This window comes from Antedon bifida, chromosome 5, assembly GCF_963402885.1.
Source record: "Antedon bifida chromosome 5, ecAntBifi1.1, whole genome shotgun sequence".
Classification (NCBI taxonomy): Eukaryota; Metazoa; Echinodermata; class Crinoidea; order Comatulida; family Antedonidae; genus Antedon; species Antedon bifida.
The window spans coordinates 87952-106831 of NC_136230.1; the positions used below are offsets into that span (position 1 = coordinate 87952).

An 18880-nucleotide genomic window follows, 5' to 3' on the forward strand; every position below is an offset into this window, starting at 1 on the left:
TTGCGGTACACCAAGTAGGCCTATATATAGTTTGCGGTACACCAAGTAGGCCTATATATAGTTTGCGGTACACCAAGTAGGCCTATATATAGTTTGCGGTACACCACGTAGGCCTATATATAGTTTGCGGTACACCAAGTAGGCCTATATATAGTTTGCGGTACACCAAGTAGGCCTATATATAGTTTGCGGTACACCAAGTAGGCCTATATATAGTTTGCGGTACACCAAGTAGGCCTATATATAGTTTGCGGTACACCAAGTAGGCCTATATATAGTTTGCGGTACACCACGTAGGCCTATATATAGTTTGCGGTACACCAAGTAGGCCTATATATAGTTTGCGGTACACCAAGTAGGCCTATATATAGTTTGCGGTACACCAAGTAGGCCTATATATAGTTTGCGGTACACCACGTAGGCCTATATATAGTTTGCGGTACACCAAGTAGGCCTATATATAGTTTGCGGTACACCAAGTAGGCCTATATATAGTTTGCGGTACACCAAGTAGGCCTATATATAGTTTGCGGTACACCAAGTAGGCCTATATATAGTTTGCGGTACACCACGTAGGCCTATATATAGTTTGCGGTACACCACGTAGGCCTATATATAGTTTGCGGTACACCAAGTAGGCCTATATATAGTTTGCGGTACACCAAGTAGGCCTATATATAGTTTGCGGTACACCAAGTAGGCCTATATATAGTTTGCGGTACACCAAGTAGGCCTATATATAGTTTGCGGTACACCAAGTAGGCCTATATATAGTTTGCGGTACACCAAGTAGGCCTATATATAGTTTGCGGTACACCAAGTAGGCCTATATATAGTTTGCGGTACACCAAGTAGGCCTATATATAGTTTGCGGTACACCAAGTAGGCCTATATATAGTTTGCGGTACACCAAGTAGGCCTATATATAGTTTGCGGTACACCAAGTAGGCCTATATATAGTTTGCGGTACACCAAGTAGGCCTATATATAGTTTGCGGTACACCAAGTAGGCCTATATATAGTTTGCGGTACACCAAGTAGGCCTATATATAGTTTGCGGTACACCAAGTAGGCCTAATAGTTCTAAAAAGAACTGTTGAGTTTCTTTTGAGATATTATAAATTTCATTTATTTCAATAAAAATGATGAACTTAGATAGTTATGAAATTTTTTAATTATTGATCCAAAAATATACAGTTAATCAGTCACTCTTCCCTGAGCTATAGAGTTAATCAGTCACTCTTCTCTGAGTTAATACTCACAGAATTGGATTGGTGCCTTTATTATCCTGTCATTAATAGTACAAGACACACTTAATAGGCTAGTTATAGTACTTTTTTGCTTGGTTGGGGCAATGTATTTAAGCACATGCGCTTCAATGTGAATAACTGAACTTCATTATGAAAACGTTGAAGTGCTTTTGGACATTAGTTTCTAATTCAATAATAAAATAACTGTTCTGAAGTCAGATTTACATACGATGAGTATTATGACTAAAACCAATGCAGCAAGCATTTGTGACTAAATTGAAGCTAATAAATTGAGATCAGTAACTTACGAATATCATAACAAGGAGTCATTTAATGTGACACGGTTCATTACAAAGAGTCCTTTATTTGCAAAGAAATATAATTGTAAGTTCACCAGCAAAGTTGAATCTAATAATACGATACTAACTATCATTGAATTTCAAAAGTTTAATGTCACAACAAATATTATAAACAATTAAAGTCGATTGAACAAAAAGCCTAAGTCTATGTTTTTAGATTTAAATTTGTATGCGAGGTGTCGATATTTACCAACGGGGTTAATTAATATTCTATCATTGATGAATCCCACATGACCCCCGAGGTTTTAATTTATGTAGGATGTATAAGCAGGTGCCAAATTTAATATTGCAATTTACGATATGATTTAGTGTGCCAAATACATTTCATATCCCTAAAATGTCCATTCTTCGTATATGCGAAGCCCGTGTGTATGTTGGAGACAAAGAGACCAGACGGGAATAGAGGTAATTCTTACCAGGGAAGAGTGACACTTTAAAAAGTGTAATTTCACTCTTCCCTGTTCTTACTTCTTTTGTCTTTCATGGGCTAACATTTGTGCAGAATGGGAGAGTTAGCAGAATTCCATGACATTTATTGAATGTATTCTTCTTCTTCGGGCTTCTCTCCATTTACTAATCTCTTTTGCTCTTAACCAATAATTTTTTAATTAATTAAATAATTATTATTTATATATTTTCACAGGTCATCTATGCATCTCATTAGTTTTGTCTCTTTTCCTTTTCCCTATCCTTGGTTGCTAAACCGCATAGTCCTGCTTGTTCACCCATTGTCCTAAAGTCTTTTAGGTTTTTAGTCGCGTGGACGCGACTCTATAGTTCACTATGTCGGTCGGTCGGTCGGTCTGTCTGTCGGTCCGGTATCACTATGCGTTTTATCGCTTTCTGACCTTATCTTGATATCAGTTTAATCTAGCTAAATCAATTTTTCACAGTATATTCCTTATGGCCAGGAATCGTGGTTATGTTTTCACGGTGCGCAATAAAAAATTACGCGGTCTACGCACGATTTAACGAAATCACGTTTGTAATCATATCTTCACAACCATGAATCACAATTAAATAAAATTTGGTACTCATAAATTTCAGGGCATAAATCATCATATGGAAATACAATTACGTGCGTAGCGCATGTAACGCATGCGTACGCGCGCTTAAAATTTTCAAAATTTATTTTCGATGAAATAAGAGTACGTTTCAGGCAATTTTAAGCGTTTACAAAATTGCCATGAGTGCGCAGATTTTTGCGCGCGCACTGCGCGTAAAATGTTATTGCGCACTCTTTTTGCCCGATTTCTGTTTTCTTGACTTGCTTTTCAACTCGAAATTACGTTATACGAGCACGTCAAAAGTGACAGGCTACGCACGTGTAAATTTAAAAAATATAAATGTTTTTAAACATTTCAACATTTTTAAACATGTTCAGTAATTTCGGTCAGTTGGTAGGTTGGTCGGTCGGTCGGTAAATACTAATGAGCACGCGACTGCAGCCATCTATATGGCCTTGTTGTTTATTATAATAGTTGCACTTCATTACGAGTGGTGCCATGAGCCAGCGAAGAATGCAATATTCATCATTTCATCTTATTTATTTAATGTTCTATACTGTTCCTTGATACAGTTATACTATAACGCGAGTGTTCTTAAAGTTGAAGGCGCTAAACATAACATTTACAAGATAGAATATAAAGGTGGTGGCGTAAACCACATAAGAAAAGAAAAATGTTCAGGTAGCTGGCAGCATTAAAAAATAATATCACATAAGGCGGGAACGGCGTTCCATATACGCAATAACAACGACATGAGGGACGACTCGAGCGAGTGACGAGATACACGCGAGGAAATATGAGTCTCGCTGGCGGTCGATTATCTGATGTATCTTTATTTACAGCCTAATTAGACTGAAATAGACCGAATCAGCTAGTAGTAAGCAGTTGGCTATTCCTACCCCTTTTTAGCTACCACGTACGCTTTATACTACTAGTAGGACTAGGCTAGCTAGGCCAAACTCTTTGCTGATGATTGAGACGATAATCAGAGCTAGCAGAGCGAGAGGGGGCAGCCTTCTTGGTCTTCTAGGTCTATGCCTAGCTAGCTAGATAGAGTTATGAGTACACAGCCATATCAACCATATAGGAGGCCTAGGTAGGCCTATATCTATAATTTGTTATGCATAAACATAAATTAATGGATGGATCATCCAGGCCTGACCTAGCCTAGTAGAGTAGAGGCTTAAATTATAATTAAAGTTAATGATAAACCATATAATTAATATAATAAATAAAATGTTTTGTTATAATTTTATATCAAAAATTCAAACTATCAGCATCCATCTGAAAGACAGTTGTACCAAGGCTACAGACACAATCTAACAACAGGACACTGAGATCGCCTTGCCAAGATAAAGACAGTTGTACCAAAGGCTACAGACAGTCTAACAACTTGCCAACCAAGATATAGAAACTCATACAGTGCAGTCCTTTTTTGATGATAAAAAAAACCCCTTTGATCTCCAGAGCTCAGCATCCTGTTGTTAGATTTCCTTGGTTGTACCTACTTTACATTCATATTACATTCACAGTTATTGTTATTATTATTATACAGGCTGGTTAGAATATTGACGTTATGTCAGAACCGAAGACTGTAAAAAGCCGAAAGGCACCAAAGACAGTCACTGAAAATACTTCTTCTGCCATTGTAAGGTACAGTGTGTTGGGCCACTCTTGGCCTATTTGATAAATTTGAATAAATAAGTATGTAATCATGTAAAGACTACTTTTTAAATCACATAGAACTGAATCATCAATATAAGCATCAAAAGTATTGATTTAAAAAGTAAATAAACAAAATTGAACTAAAGAAAGAACTAAAAGAAATTAAAAAGATCCATCCATATTGTGATGGAGCCGACCATGGACCAAATTAGACGTATTATAGACGTCAATCTGGATCATCAGCTGTTTTTAGTCTGCAACAATTTATTTTACGTAGTGAGAAACCTGTAGTACGAAATACTCAATGTTGGTCACCTGAACCATCTACTGCTATCAAACTGCTCTGGTCAGCTCGTTTCTGTGCAGCGTTACTTAGCAACATTACGGACTGTGATGAAACATTTAATTACTGGGAACCTGTAAGTCGGTCACTTTTAATAACTTCTATCTTTGTCTATAATTCAATTTTTAAAAATTTCATTTATAATATTAAAATTGTTTCTCCTTCCATCATGTGATTGAAATATTATAATTGTTTTAAAAATCTAAAATTATCGAATGGGTGCAGTTCAGCTGCTAGTAATTGCTGTTGATAACTAACAACTAGTATCTATTATAATTACAGTTACATTATGTGTTGTTTGGTAAAGGCTTCCAAACCTGGGAATATTCACCCACTTATGCAATAAGATCATATGCATACATTCTGCTACACTCCTTACCTGGACACCTGCACTCACTTTTACTTCAAGCCAATAGGGTAAGCAAATCACAACTTTTAAGCAAGGTATTTGGGTGAAAGTATTTGTAATTAAATTTAAATGTTTATAAATTATAACTTGTCAACTGACTAGTTTTTTTATGTTTCTGTTGAACAGGTTTTAGTATTTTATTTTATCCGATGTGTTTTGGGAATGATTTGTGCATTATGTGAGGTGTATTTTTACCGGTAAGTGGATTAAATTTGTTTTATTTCAACATTGGTTCAAAATAAGTAAGAAAAGAATTGTTAATTGAAATATTCATAGATCATGCAGACATCAGGAAAACTATTAATTATATAAAAAAACAATGAAGTAAATTAAAAAGTCAGTGAAATAATGCTGTACTATTCACCCCTTTAAATGAGGCTTTAAATAAAACCATTTTATATAAAATATGTATTTTGGAAGTATCATTTTATTTACAATTGTTAATATTTTTATGGAATGTCTGTATTTTAGGGGTGTTTGTAAAGCATTTGGTGCAAATATTGGCAGATTTGCTCTGTTATTTCTTTTGTTAAGTACAGGAATGTTTATTTCAAGTACTGGTAGGTTCCTATTCAATTATAATTTAATTATTTGATGATGATAATAAACTTTATTTCAGCAATATAAAAGCCATATACAATATTAAGTATTGAATACAGGAAACAAATTTGAGCCGCAAATATTTAAAGCTGTACTGATAAGCAGTTTTCTAGTTTGTTTGTACCATCTCTTACAGTGTTTTTCTATAATATTCATAAAATGGTCCTGCAACTTAATGTGAGTAATTGACCCAAAGGTTGCTATAATATGGTACCATATACACAGAATACAGTACTTATCTTCTTCTTTGAAGTGACAATTAAAGATGGTTTGTCATCCGTAATTTTTACTATGAATTTGTTGGTCATGTTACAATGAAAGTATTTTGTAGAGTGACTGTTACTTGTTTCATTTTCAGCATTTATACCTAGTAGCTTTTCAATGTATATGACTATGATATCTATTGGTGGATGGTTTTTGGGCAACATTCCGGTAAGCAAAACTCTATTTCCTAAGATTTCTTGTTTTAATTTACAATTCAATTTGAGCATAGAGATACTGTACTATAGTGAACTATAATATCTCTATGATTTGAGGAACTACTTTGTTTCCTTTTTTAGGTTGCGATATTAGCAACAGCATTGAGCACATTTGTCAGCTGGCCATTTGCTTGTATTATTGGGTAAAATTGCTTATTATTTCTATAGTTTAGTTTTAAAAAGAAATGTTGTATTAATTCATGATTGGTATATGCACAAGTTTTGTGTTACTTCTTATACCTATTGTAGCGGTTGATTCATTGCGTCATAATTTCTGTTTTGCTTCTTAGTATACCTATAGCGGTCGATTTGTTATTACGGAAAAAACAAGTATTTGATTTTATCAAGTGGTCTATCATTGCGGTTTGTTTAATTCTAGTAAGTTACGTACCATATTTAATCTACATTATAATTTAAAATGTACAGTGATTTACTGACTTCAGATAAAGCCTGCAAGTCTTCCCTTTATAATATTAACAACCCTTCCATTATTTTAAAATTAACAACGAAAAGATTTTGAAATGTAGAATGCGCACGTTTGTTCCAATCAAATGATAATAACATCCTAAATAATTTGTTTTAAAGGTTCCTCAAGTGGTTATTGATTCATATTACTACGGTAAACTTGTTATTGCTCCTCTAAATATTGTTTTATACAATGTATTCAGTGAGCATGGACCAGATATATATGGTAAGCATTTTTAGATTTCAAATAACTATCAAACTAGTTTCAGTACCTAAGATTAATTATGATTAGTCAATAGAATCCAATCTTGTAATCAAAATCAACAAAAAATTCTTTCTAATCAGTCACTTGTTATATTACCAATGGACTTGATTCCATTCATTGTAAGTTAATTTATCATTACTTTATTTTCTTATTTATTAGGTATTGAATCCTGGACGTTTTACTTTATTAATGGATTTCTTAACTTTAATATTGTATTCCCATTGGCTCTTGTGGCATTACCACTAACAGTAAGTTGAACTTTAGATTGATGTTTAAAGCAATCTATAGCATGAAGAATAATTCAAATTCAATTTTTTCTACCAATGTGCTTAAAGCATACAAAAAATTAGTTGAAATGAGAGAGATAAGAACTGACTTAACTTATAAAACTCTTTTGTAGATTTTAGTTCAAAGCTTTCTGAATTCTAAGATGGATATGACACGTCAGTTACTTCCACCTTGGTTAAGTCTACTGTCCATGTACATTTGGATCCTTGTGTTTTTTACAAGACCACATAAGGTAACTTATTTCACATTAACAGTTTTTTTTAAAGTGAGCCCTCTATATTTCCATTTGCATTGCAAAAGGAGCAATCTTTCTGTAAACTAACTTCTAATAATTAAAACTATTGTTAGTTTATTCATTAGCTAATTATCTAATTAAAAGTATTTTAATTCTAATGATATTGTTCAGAGAAGAACAACAGGAAAAAATCATTATTATCATAACTAAGGTCACTATCATGCAGAGTAAACTTAATAATTAATTGTTCAATACAATTTAGTTTGCTTAGAATAGTTTTTGTTTTCATTATTGACAGGAAGAACGATTTTTGTTTCCTATTTACCCATTGTTCTGTTTGAATGCTGCGTGTAGTGTTGCTGCTATCCAGGTAAGCAAACCAACTCATTTATTTACAGAAAGTTTGCAATCACAAAGTTTAGTTTTCCCAATAAGGAATAGCCAGATTTGTATCTATTGTTCATTCAATAACTATATATTGAGTCATTATAAATAGTAAATTATATTTATGCTGTAAAAAAATAATCTGTTATTTATTATTTTAAAGAAAATCTACCATTGGATATTCAGTAGGTATAAACCACAGCATTACACTATTTCATCAAATTGGATTGCCATTTCTATTGCTGTTATATTCAGTTTAACGTCTTTATCCAGATCAGCTGCTTTGTTCTATGGTATGTACGGAAATCAATTTATTATTGAGAGTGTCTGCTATACTGGTGGTAGGCGCTGAACCATGACATTTTAATACTTCCTTTATTTCTTAAAACTATGTAATACCTGTTGATTATTGCAAATGTTCCCAATAAAATTAAATTTAATATTTATCATTTTAGGTTACCATGCTCCACTTGATATATACCCATCATTACACAGAACAGCAGACAATCCAAAGGTCCATACCTTACATGCAAATAAACAAGTTAATGTATGCATTGGCAAAGAATGGTATCGTTTCCCAAGTAATTTCTTTATGCCAGAAAAGTAAGTTTATTACTTCGTCTAATAAACTACTAGATAAACTGAAATTAAGAGAATAAAGTGGGAAGAATTAGTTAGTAATTGATAAATGTGAATCAATAATAGATTATTTTATGTAGTGTATTATTAAATCATTGAATGTTTTTCACTAGTTGGGAATTGCAGTTCATTGAGTCAGATTTTAAAGGTCAACTTCCAAAACCATACTCAAGACAAGAAGATGCAACACAGATTATTCCAACTCATATGAATGACATGAATTCAGAGGAACCAACTAGATATGTAAGTGTTTAGTAGTTTAAACATGAATGACATGAACTTAGAAGAACCAACTAGATATGTAAGAGTTTAGTAGTTTAAACATGAACTTAGAGGAACCAACTAGATATGTAAGTGTTTAGTAGTTTAAACATGAATGACATGAACTTAGAAGAACCAACTAGATATGTAAGAGTTTAGTAGTTTAAACATGAACTTAGAGGAACCAACTAGATATGTAAGTGTTTAGTAGTTTAAACATGAACTTAGAGTTTAAACTTATTCTTGTTTATAGAGGTATACAGACAATGTTATATTATTTTCTGGTTTTTCTCTTCTTTAGATTGAATTGTCAAAATGTCATTATTTAATTGACCTAGATGTACCAATTTCAACACCTCATGAACCTAAATTCTCAGAATTTCCTGATCAGTGGGAAGTTATTGAAAGGCAGCCATTCCTTGACAAAGAACGGTATATGTCATTATTACATTTATTTGTTTACAGAGCATAACAAAATCACAGAAACATCAGATCGGGCAACCCAAAAAATGAACTAAACAAAACATAAAAATAAAACTGTAAAACATGTTTTAATAAGCTATGGTAATAAAGGTATTACCGTCCTTAAGCTTAACTAGAAACTAAGGAAATTCAGATTAGGCCCTCCAGGGCAGCCAGCACCGGGACACAATTTGATGTATTTTTCTTTGTGGTTTTATTGTCTTTCCATTTTAAGTGAACCAATAAAATTTCTTGAATCTTGATTCAATCCTTATTCGATAAAGTGCACTGGAAGTCATAGAATGTTATATATAGTACTTGCAATAATAGTAGTACACCTACTTTAATTTTTAATAAACAGTACTGTCATTGACATTGTATACTGAGTCACTGATATAATAATTATAACTAATTATACACCATTGTTATTGACAATGATCATTTTTACTAATTTATTCCTTATTTCAAACTTGTTTCAGGTCTGATAAACTTTTCCGTGCTTTCTTTATACCATACGTTTCACACAACTACGTTTCATATGCAAATTACACAATTTACAAAACAACAAGGAGGAATAAGCGAAAGACATTCTGAAGAAGCAAATGTGTTACAGCATTAAAACTTATTTGAACATTGGAGTATTTTTTTTTCATTTACAGTGATAATGTAAACAACACCGAATGTAAAAGTATGAATGAAATATGAATATTAAAAACAATACTGATCACCAATTGTACAGTCTTAAATGTGTAATATAGGCCTACAGTAATAATGTTATAGTAAGTTGTTTGGAATGTCAAATAGAAACACAATACCCAATCTGATAGATGTGAAGATAACATAATGACGTAGACAGAAAGATATTTTTCACTTTCCATATTTGTATTAACAACTAATTGAAAAGAAACATTCTTTTGCAATCAGACTGTGACCAACACAACAATAAATTCCATTTGTTTTCTGTTGCTCATAAAAGTACTGTAATGTATATTTTTATCACCAAAAAGGTGGCAGAACTTTGCATTGCTGTCATCAACCATCATTTATTGATTTTAATTTATTTGTACAGTATTATACAAAAAAATGAATTTACAGAGAATCACAAGATTTTCCAGGATAACCACAAATACTGGGCTAAAAGGCAAACTAAATTGCCTTTTGGTTAAATATACATTTTCTCTAGTATAGCCTGTATTGTACTCTCTTCAAATCTGTAAAATGATGTATTGATATTTTTAAATTAAAAATGTATTTAGCCTATTATGATCTCATGTGATATTATCACATGAGATCGATTTATAATTTATTTTATTGATTTTGAAAACCAGACTATTGTCTGTGTTGTTTGGTCAGGCGGATTAATATTGTTGGCTGGAAGGAAGTTCTTCGGTCGTCCCGACAGCCATCTTGGAAATGGAGAGAAGCATGAAAATATTGTGGATAGATGTACACAGATTTGTGAATAATTGCCTGCTTTTCAAAATTAAATGCGGATGCTTTTCAGTACTGATAAAACGATAGTAATATTGGGAATATCTGTGTTGACATTTTATTTCGATGGCATAGATAATTTATAATAATTTATTCATCTCGCACCCAAAATTAGCAAGTGATTTTGTCTTTTTGAGCAAAAAAACGACGACGACGATATTGATATTAGTTTCCTCCAAAACATCCTGATTTGGTTGTAGTAAGTTTAACATTTTAATTATGTTTTATATAAAAATAATAGTTAATTTGAAGATGTTGAGGACGAGGTAGGCCTACCAGGCCTATACATTATTATAATGTATATAAGCGGGAGCTAGGCTAGGCCTAGCTAGGGCCTAGTTTCAGGCCCTGCTAGAGTACTACTTAACTAGCCTAGCTGGGCCTAGACTACTGTAGAGATCAGATAGAACCGTCATAAGGAGGCCTACTTAACATAGGCTAGGTCCAAGAGAGGGTAGGCCTAGAGAGGGCGGTAATATCCATCCATAATAACATTTTTTTTTTTTTCTCTTTCAAGGTAAACAAAATAAACAATTTTAAAGTAATAAACAGGCAAAACAAAGAAAAAGTAACAAAATTTGAAGTAGCCTAGGCCTAGGCCTAGGCTAGTTTCGTAATCACATGATGTGCCTCCTATCTGTAGAGGATGGGCCAAGATGAATTTGAAGGTTATGGATAGGATGGAGCCTGCTGTTGCCTCCTCCTACATTATTAGGTCTACACTATTGTCATTGACTGTTTTTAGGTTATTTCTGTTCTGTATACATAAATTTCATCTGTTGCTAGAATTTGATGATATTTGTTAAAAAGTTAATTAAACAACTTATATTTCCTAGATTTATTTTTAGATAAATAGCCGTTATGGTTATGCAAAAATTTGGAATGAAAATATTCTCTGTGATGCAGTTGGCAAGCTCGACCCCAATCTCCAAAATAGGATGTTTCCGAAACGATGGGTAGAATAGAAGCATTCAATAATTGGCCTAAAAAAGGGTTTTGTAAAAAAATTATATTAGTAAACCTGCCCTTGCTTGATTGATAGCTAATCTGTTTAAAGTTAAATCAAATACACCCTTCTTTAAGGAAAGACGAAGTGCGGATTGAAGTAATAGCTAATGTCAAATCTGTCCTACATTGACTAAAAAAAGTAAAATTAAACATCACCAATCGGTACCACAAAATGAGTCGCTTTGTCACTATTCAAATGACAATGTCACAATTTTGCTTTAAAGAAGCCTTGACCTTTCATCTGTGGACAATATTTTAGCCACTTCCTTCTATGTACTGTTGTCTGTAGTCACAGATGTGTTTATGGATTTGTGCTGCTGATTCATCTTATGACAGACTATAGCTTCTATGAAGGTCTTGTGTCTACTACTCATGTTGGGTCATTAGGCCTAAAATAGTGTACTTTTTAGTATAGACTGGAACATGCATTTTGTATAAATATTTTGTTAATAGTAAGGTTTATTGTTGAAATGTTTAGTACTGCATGTCAAGACAGTCGGTCGGCTGACCATCACTGACCACTTTGCCCAGAACCCTAAATTACAACTAACCAAAATCTTGAAATGATGATAGAAAAGGTAATGTAAGGGGACTCCTTTTTTAGAGGACATGTATTTTGTTTTACAGATTTCTTATTTTGATACTTGATCTTTAAAAAAAATGTGTATTCTGGTAATTCAGACCCATTTGAGATTATTTGTACATAGTGTAATGTAGAAAGCATGACTATCATTGAAATGTACTGTAGTTTATGATATTTATTTTGTTTTCTAGACATGGCAGATGAGGAACCAGTGTATGTAATTGCTAAATGGGACTATGATGCTAAACAAGAAGAGGAGTTGAACCTGAGAAAAAATGAAAAACTTGTTTTGCTTAATGACACAAAATCTTGGTGGCAAGTGCAAAAATTGAATAGTGGTGAATGTGGTTATGTACCGTCAAACTTTGTTAAAAGAGAAAAAACTGGAATCTTTGGCAGAATTAAAGCCATAACAAAGCGCAAGCCTTCTACGACAGATTCACCAAGATTTTCGCACACAAGCCCATCTGTCAATCGACCTTCAGCTGACCCACCACATGAAAGAACCAATTCAATAGATTCCAATCCAGGATTAGCAACTAATGCATTTGTTAAGTTTCCATATGATGCACGGCAGCATGATGAATTAACACTGCGGAAAGGAGAAGCTGTAATTGTTCTTGAAAAATCAGGAGATGGATGGTGGCGTGGAGAATGCAATGGACAAAATGGTTGGTTTCCATCAAATTATGTTGAAGAAGTTGGATTAAATTCTGGTAGTGACGAATCAAGTAGAAATGATAATGCTAACAAAGACTTTCTTATTGGTGTTCGAACATTATATCCATTTAAAGGAAGAAATGAGGAAGAACTTAATTTTGATGTAGATGAGCAATTGGACATTGTTGAAAAACCAGAAAATGATCCTGACTGGTGGCGAGCACGAAATAATCGCGGGGAAGTTGGTCTCGTTCCAAGAACATATGTGAAAGAGTTGGACAATGCTACTCCTGTTTATTCAATGGTATATTTGGGAAAGGATGTTACTCCACGAAGTACTTCAAATGTAGCAAATGGTAATAGCCAACCATCCAATGGGACAGTTCGTAAAAATTCAGATCTTGATTCAAAGATTTGGTATCATGGACATATACGACGTGAAGATGCGGAGGGACTACTTTCTAGTCCAAATATTGAAAAAGGGGATTTTATTATAAGAGCTAGTGAAACATCGGTAAGTAAAATGAGATTGGCATCTAGAAGTTTATTTCTACTTAATTCAATCGGGCATCTGTCAAAAAAAATAGATTGTACCTTCTACTGTAGAGTAACTTTTCCACTGCCATTCTAAGTATGCCTGTGCAAAGTATATACTCACTGTAGAACTCCTAATTACAGTGGCCTCTCCAAGTATGCCTGAGAAATGAAAGTCTCCCAGTGCCTTTCGGCATTGCTACCTGTAGTCTTTATGAAACCAATTACAAAACTGAACGATTAACATAAATAAAACAATAATAACATAATTGTGTTGTGTTTTTACATGTACAGTAGTAGTAGTAGGAAGAAAATAAATTAAAGTTAAACATTTTTTTTGTAGCCTACAGACTTCTCAATTTCAGTGAGGGCACCACATCAAGTTAAGCACTTCAAAGTTAAGACAACTGGTGGGATGTATTGTATTGGTACTCGAAAGTTTGAGACATTGGATCAACTAGTAGAGCATTACAAAAGGTCACCAATATTCAATAAGGATGAGATTAGGTTGTTTTTAAACCATGCATGTCCAAATGAAGCATAGTGGACCTGTTTCTGCTGTCAACAAACAATCTACTGAATCCTATTACTGTAGCAGCAAGCATGTCATTCTCAAAATAATGGTACACCTTACATGCATGTAATTGGAACACCATTTAACCAGTTATCGCTGTGCAATTTTTAGGTGCTAGCAATATAACAGTCGGTTATTTGGGGGTAAAAATATCACCCTAAATGTCACCCTTTTTTTTCCACCAAGAGCAAACAGTTTATACAATTGATCTTCAAAAACTCACTGATTGGAGTTACAGCAGAAACAGGCCGATGAGTTGGCTTTTTGTTAACATTTATGACAAAAACAACCACTTATATTCACCCATCAAAAAAAAGTTGGTTTGAAACAAAGTAAAAGAGAATGTGAACACTGCTCCATACTATCTGTGCCCCATAAAGAACACAATTAGTAATATCACTACAGTATACAACCATACCCTGCGTTGTAACCTTATAAGATATAATATATTATTCTAATCGTTTTTATTCATTCATTGTGTTGATTTTAGATTAAATTATATCTATATTTATCGCATATAATTCTACTAGTTCAGTATAGCATTGTAGACCAATGATGATACCATATGAGAACATAATGATTTGCCCATACTGATTTGATGTAATTATATCAAATAGCCAACAAACTTCACAGTCAATTTTACATAGTGCTTTCTGAAACATGTCATGAAACAGGGTACATTTGAAATTGATGATAACAAAATTAAGATGATTGGAAATTTATTCATTATAAGATTTTTAAGATTGAGATTTTGTGTACTATTAACTGACAACCATTCTGTACATTAGTAATTTCTGTCATCTTTAATCATCATTATTCCTGAACATTTCAATTCATTAGTGTGCTAGAAGAAAATGATAATGGATTTATGTACATTGTAGTCAAGCTGGCAAATTATTACAGGAAGTATGCTAACAAACTGAAAGCTTTATGACTGGTGTACAGGATGAATTGTGTAATAATCTGTACTACATTGAATAACATAAAAACCACCTTCTTTACCACCCCCTGTTCATCTATTCCCACCTAACAGTGTATACCTGTATATCCATTAAATGGAATTACTGTATCAAATTATGCTAAATAATCTTTCCATGTAATTTGCTATTTGCAATAGACTATATATTGTACAAATGAAAAAATAATATTCAGGTATATTATTCAAACAGATATTGTATTGCCTTTAATAAGTACAGTACATTGTTAACAGTGATAAGTATACAGTAGTGAAGTTATGCTGTTATACAATGAAGTGCTATTTAACAGAGGCTTTATATAAATGTATGTATATAAACATTACGTATTTGTTAGTTGATAACATTGTTATAGCTAGACCCGTATCATTGTCTTTGAATCATGTACAGTGCACTTGTACATTTGTGACTGACTTTCTTAATACAAACTGTACATGTATATTGATTAATATTAAAATATATGTATTTAAGCAGTTGTCTGTAGATTAATAACATTGGTGTACAATTGATATTAAAAACTACATATCCATTCTGAACAGTTACCTACTGTGTGTAAATGTGAATATTGTGTGTCTACAGTACCTGCTGTATACAATACACCTATTTATGTTGCTATAGGCTAAATTCTATATCATAAACATTCTCACTGTATTTTGTATATTATCATGTATGTATTTACATGATTGTAGTGTAATTACATTTAATTACTCGAGGGACATTTTTTTATTTTAAGAATGTTTAAAACACTTGAAATAATGTAAATATTTGTAAAGAAACTGAAATTTGTGATGAAAGTGTTTCCTTCTCTGTGACAAAATGCTGTATTTTGGGCCTTCCCAGAATGCTGTATTTTGGGCCTTCCCAGAATGCTGTATTTTGGACCTTACCAGAATGCTGTATTTTGGGCCTTTTTTTTTTACAACTTCTGATAATCTTGTTAAGCAATTTTATATAACTGGTGCTTAAATACATGTTGAGTAAAAGAATGCATACCTATACAAATATTGTAGTTATAGGAATATTTTATTTATTGGAGTTTTTATTTGCGAATATCAGCTTAAAATTAGTTAACCATATTAAGGTTTAAATTATAAATGGTCAAAGTATTCATAAACAGGCTGATTGTGTAAGACCAAGAAAATTGATTACAACTTTATAAATGTTAGTAGGAGGCTAATTTTCAATATATTTTATTTGTTTTACTGTAAAAAACTTTCAGACCACTTAATATTATAAAACACTCGTTACCTTTAAAAGTGATGGTGGTGACATTATTTTATTGAATATCGAAATCTCTGGATCAAGCATGATGGTGTGTTTCTTTATATTTAGTTGTTTAAATTGATTTATTACCGTATTTATTCGAATAGATGCCTTTCATTTAATACAATTTTTCTGTATCTTATCACTTCTCGGGGCGTTCATTCGGATTAATACAGTATTGTAATATGACGTTACCGTAAAAAAGGTACCGAATTGCCCGTACCGTACATTTGACCACGCGCTACCAAGGGTGCCGATATGTAGTTTTACTGAAGAGACAACGTTAAGTAATTTCTTGATGTCCCAGTGGAAATATATGAGTCATTGTCCAAACAATTTACACAATAATGCCTTTTACGGATATTACAATCATAGTAGTGCCAGGTCGATCTCGTGCCTGTAGTTAAATTATTATTACCTTAGCAAAGTGATGATGATTGTGATATACAAAAGATTAATATAATTTAGTAAAGCTTGTAATACGAAATGTAGCACATTTGCCAAAACGACGACAATAGCAGCGGCATGTTGGCGATTAGCGAGGTACCTACTTAAAAGGGATTTGTTTGTAAACTTAGTTCAATATGCAAAGACCGAAGTAAATAACGAACAGACGATCGTGTTTGGTTAATAAATTCGAGGACTTTGAACAAGTGAATCTAGATAACGGTCAAGTCACCGAAATTAGCCCTTCAAAAATGAATTGTACAAAACAAAATATAGAAGATGTCATTGAAGAACGTCATTGGTTGCAATAAAGGCTTGTGTATTGCTATTTCCTCATTTGTATGCTCGTTTATACTATGGGGATTCGGATATACATTTACAATTCTGTTTGTTCACATACAAGATGACTTTAAATCAAGTACTACAGCAACAGGTAAAGCCAATCAACTTTTACAAAACGCGCTGATGTGAAACCTAAACTTGTCATCATCACCGGTGGAGACTTAATGACCCTCGACGCAGCGCAAGTGCAGGTTTGAATACGTGATACGTGCGTGAAAATTGGGTGTAATGTTATGTATCCTCTATGAAGTTTATGTGCGAAATGCTGAAATTGGTATTTTAACGTTATATAATGATGTCACCAAATCTTTAGGTGACGGTTTGTATTAATTCCTTTTAACCATGATGACGTCATAACATTTAAATAAGGAAACAGAAATGCGTCACCAAATAATTTAAAGTTGGGAGTAATCGAGCACAGATAAATGCAAAATAAAAGATAAAATCCATTTTGCAGAATTTCTATTATTAGCAAAAAGTGTACATTGTACAGCTTCCATAATAAGTGGATTTTGTGGGGAGGGGGATGTCGCGAGTCATTCTAAAGAACTATCTTAAAATAATGATTTACAAAATTTGTAGTTGGAATCCTAGATAGTGATTCCATTACTAGTCTCACGTTTTATTATAACTTCTTTTTTTTTAGGATGGGTTGGATCGTCATATTACGGAATAGCTTCGACACTAGCTGTATTAGTAGGCCCATTAGTCAAGCGGTTTAAATACAGAACTACTTTTTTAATGGGAATTTTACTATCAGGAATCAGCTTGTTTGTGTCTTCCTTCGTTCAATCCATCACAGCCTTCTTTATAACATATGGATTTATATATGCATCTGGTACATGCATTTCATATTACGTGTCCCTTATTCTTGTAAAGATGTATTATTCAAATTCTCCATATATAACCAGAGCTACATATTTTTCAACAATGGGTGCTACCTTTGGTAAGTGCATTTTACGTATTAGGTTAATGCATTATCATGAAATCGCTCTAATAAGCGTCACACGGTGCGCAATAAAATATTAAGAGGTCTACGCTCGACTTAATGAAAATCACGTTTGTTCTTCACAAATTGAACCAAATTTGGTGGTCATAAATTTCAGGTCTTATGTTATCATAATGACAATAAAATAAAGTCGACAATTTAAACAAACTAACATCAACCTACTATCAAAATGTTAATAAAGTTAAAAGCATATACTTTTTACAGTATTTTTTATGTATCATCACCCCCTGAACCATGCATGGAACTTATAATGGCTCTGATTTGAAAGAAGGTTTAGTGGGGCATTGGGTGATGATGGGGGCTATATCGCATTAATTTTTTCTTAATTGTTTTCATAGGCTTTTTGGTTCAAAGTCCGATAGTAGGAAAACTACTTACAGTTGTTGGTTGGCGTGGAGTTTTACGGATTTATAGCGGAATTACTATTGTTGTTGGACTATTGTGCAGCAATTTTATGCACGAGCCATTAAACTGTGAAGAAAGAAAACGAAAGAGATCGACGTCAGAAGAAACTTTTCTGCAACAAAAAGATAAACACTTTGGGGACAAAGAAGAATGTGAAGAGAGTGTCTGGTGTATGCTAACGTTTCCAGAAACCTGGTACTTCTTTATCGGGATGGTGATCACCAGTACCGCCACTATGTTTTGCTATATTAATATAGTAAGAACAATCAAATCGATTCAAACCTATATTAGATGTTAAGGATTAATCGTCTACGCCCATACATGGTCTGTTTCCACATTTCAACAACAGGTTAAAAGATACTACGATCACTATCTGTTTCGATCTTCAAATCTCTTCACTAAATGGGAGAAAATCCTATTTTAGTGTGATTTTTTATTTTGTATATTGTTTGTTGTATGTATAGAATTTTTTTATTCTG

At 33.0% G+C, this 18880-nt stretch overlaps 3 protein-coding genes across 3 annotated transcripts; all 3 read left to right on the top strand.

Annotated features, from left to right (window-relative positions):
• The first annotated feature begins 3372 nt into the window (after positions 1-3372).
• Positions 3373-9842, top strand: LOC144843537 (alpha-1,2-mannosyltransferase ALG9-like). The gene is made up of 18 exons (XM_078700340.1): positions 3373-3493; positions 4172-4269; positions 4559-4700; positions 4907-5041; positions 5160-5230; positions 5505-5593; positions 5992-6065; positions 6194-6255; positions 6403-6490; positions 6698-6803; positions 7002-7090; positions 7243-7362; positions 7664-7735; positions 7913-8042; positions 8205-8352; positions 8502-8631; positions 8951-9081; positions 9591-9842. Exons 2-18 carry the CDS (start codon positions 4193-4195, stop codon positions 9703-9705), a joined length of 1779 nt encoding a protein of 592 aa, XP_078556466.1. The 5' UTR covers positions 3373-3493; positions 4172-4192; the 3' UTR covers positions 9706-9842.
• Positions 9843-10494: 652 nt separating this feature from the next.
• LOC144841997 (cytoplasmic protein NCK2-like) lies at positions 10495-16311 on the top strand. The gene is made up of 3 exons (XM_078698329.1): positions 10495-10801; positions 12385-13367; positions 13731-16311. Exons 2-3 carry the CDS (start codon positions 12387-12389, stop codon positions 13929-13931), a joined length of 1182 nt encoding a protein of 393 aa, XP_078554455.1. The 5' UTR covers positions 10495-10801; positions 12385-12386; the 3' UTR covers positions 13932-16311.
• Positions 16312-16924: 613 nt separating this feature from the next.
• LOC144842471 (monocarboxylate transporter 6-like) lies at positions 16925-18699 on the top strand. Its single transcript, XM_078698916.1, has 3 exons — positions 16925-17078; positions 17634-17933; positions 18335-18699. The coding sequence occupies exons 1-3, from the start codon at positions 16925-16927 to the stop codon at positions 18697-18699; spliced, it is 819 nt and encodes a 272-aa protein (XP_078555042.1).
• The last annotated feature ends 181 nt before the right edge of the window (positions 18700-18880 follow it).

Coding starts and splice junctions, on each gene's coding strand:
- LOC144843537 (XM_078700340.1), top strand. CDS start 4,193: ATGTCAGAACCGAAGACTGTAAAAAGCCGAAAGGCACCAAAGACAGTC. Junction 7,736..7,912: donor GTAGTGTTGCTGCTATCCAG/GTAAGCAAACCA, acceptor ATTATTTTAAAG/AAAATCTACCATTGGATATT. Junction 9,082..9,590: donor CCATTCCTTGACAAAGAACG/GTATATGTCATT, acceptor AACTTGTTTCAG/GTCTGATAAACTTTTCCGTG.
- LOC144842471 (XM_078698916.1), top strand. CDS start 16,925: ATGTCATTGAAGAACGTCATTGGTTGCAATAAAGGCTTGTGTATTGCT. Junction 17,079..17,633: donor ATCAAGTACTACAGCAACAG/GTAAAGCCAATC, acceptor CTTTTTTTTTAG/GATGGGTTGGATCGTCATAT. Junction 17,934..18,334: donor AACAATGGGTGCTACCTTTG/GTAAGTGCATTT, acceptor TTGTTTTCATAG/GCTTTTTGGTTCAAAGTCCG.
- LOC144841997 (XM_078698329.1), top strand. CDS start 12,387: ATGGCAGATGAGGAACCAGTGTATGTAATTGCTAAATGGGACTATGAT. Junction 13,368..13,730: donor TAAGAGCTAGTGAAACATCG/GTAAGTAAAATG, acceptor TTTTTTTTGTAG/CCTACAGACTTCTCAATTTC.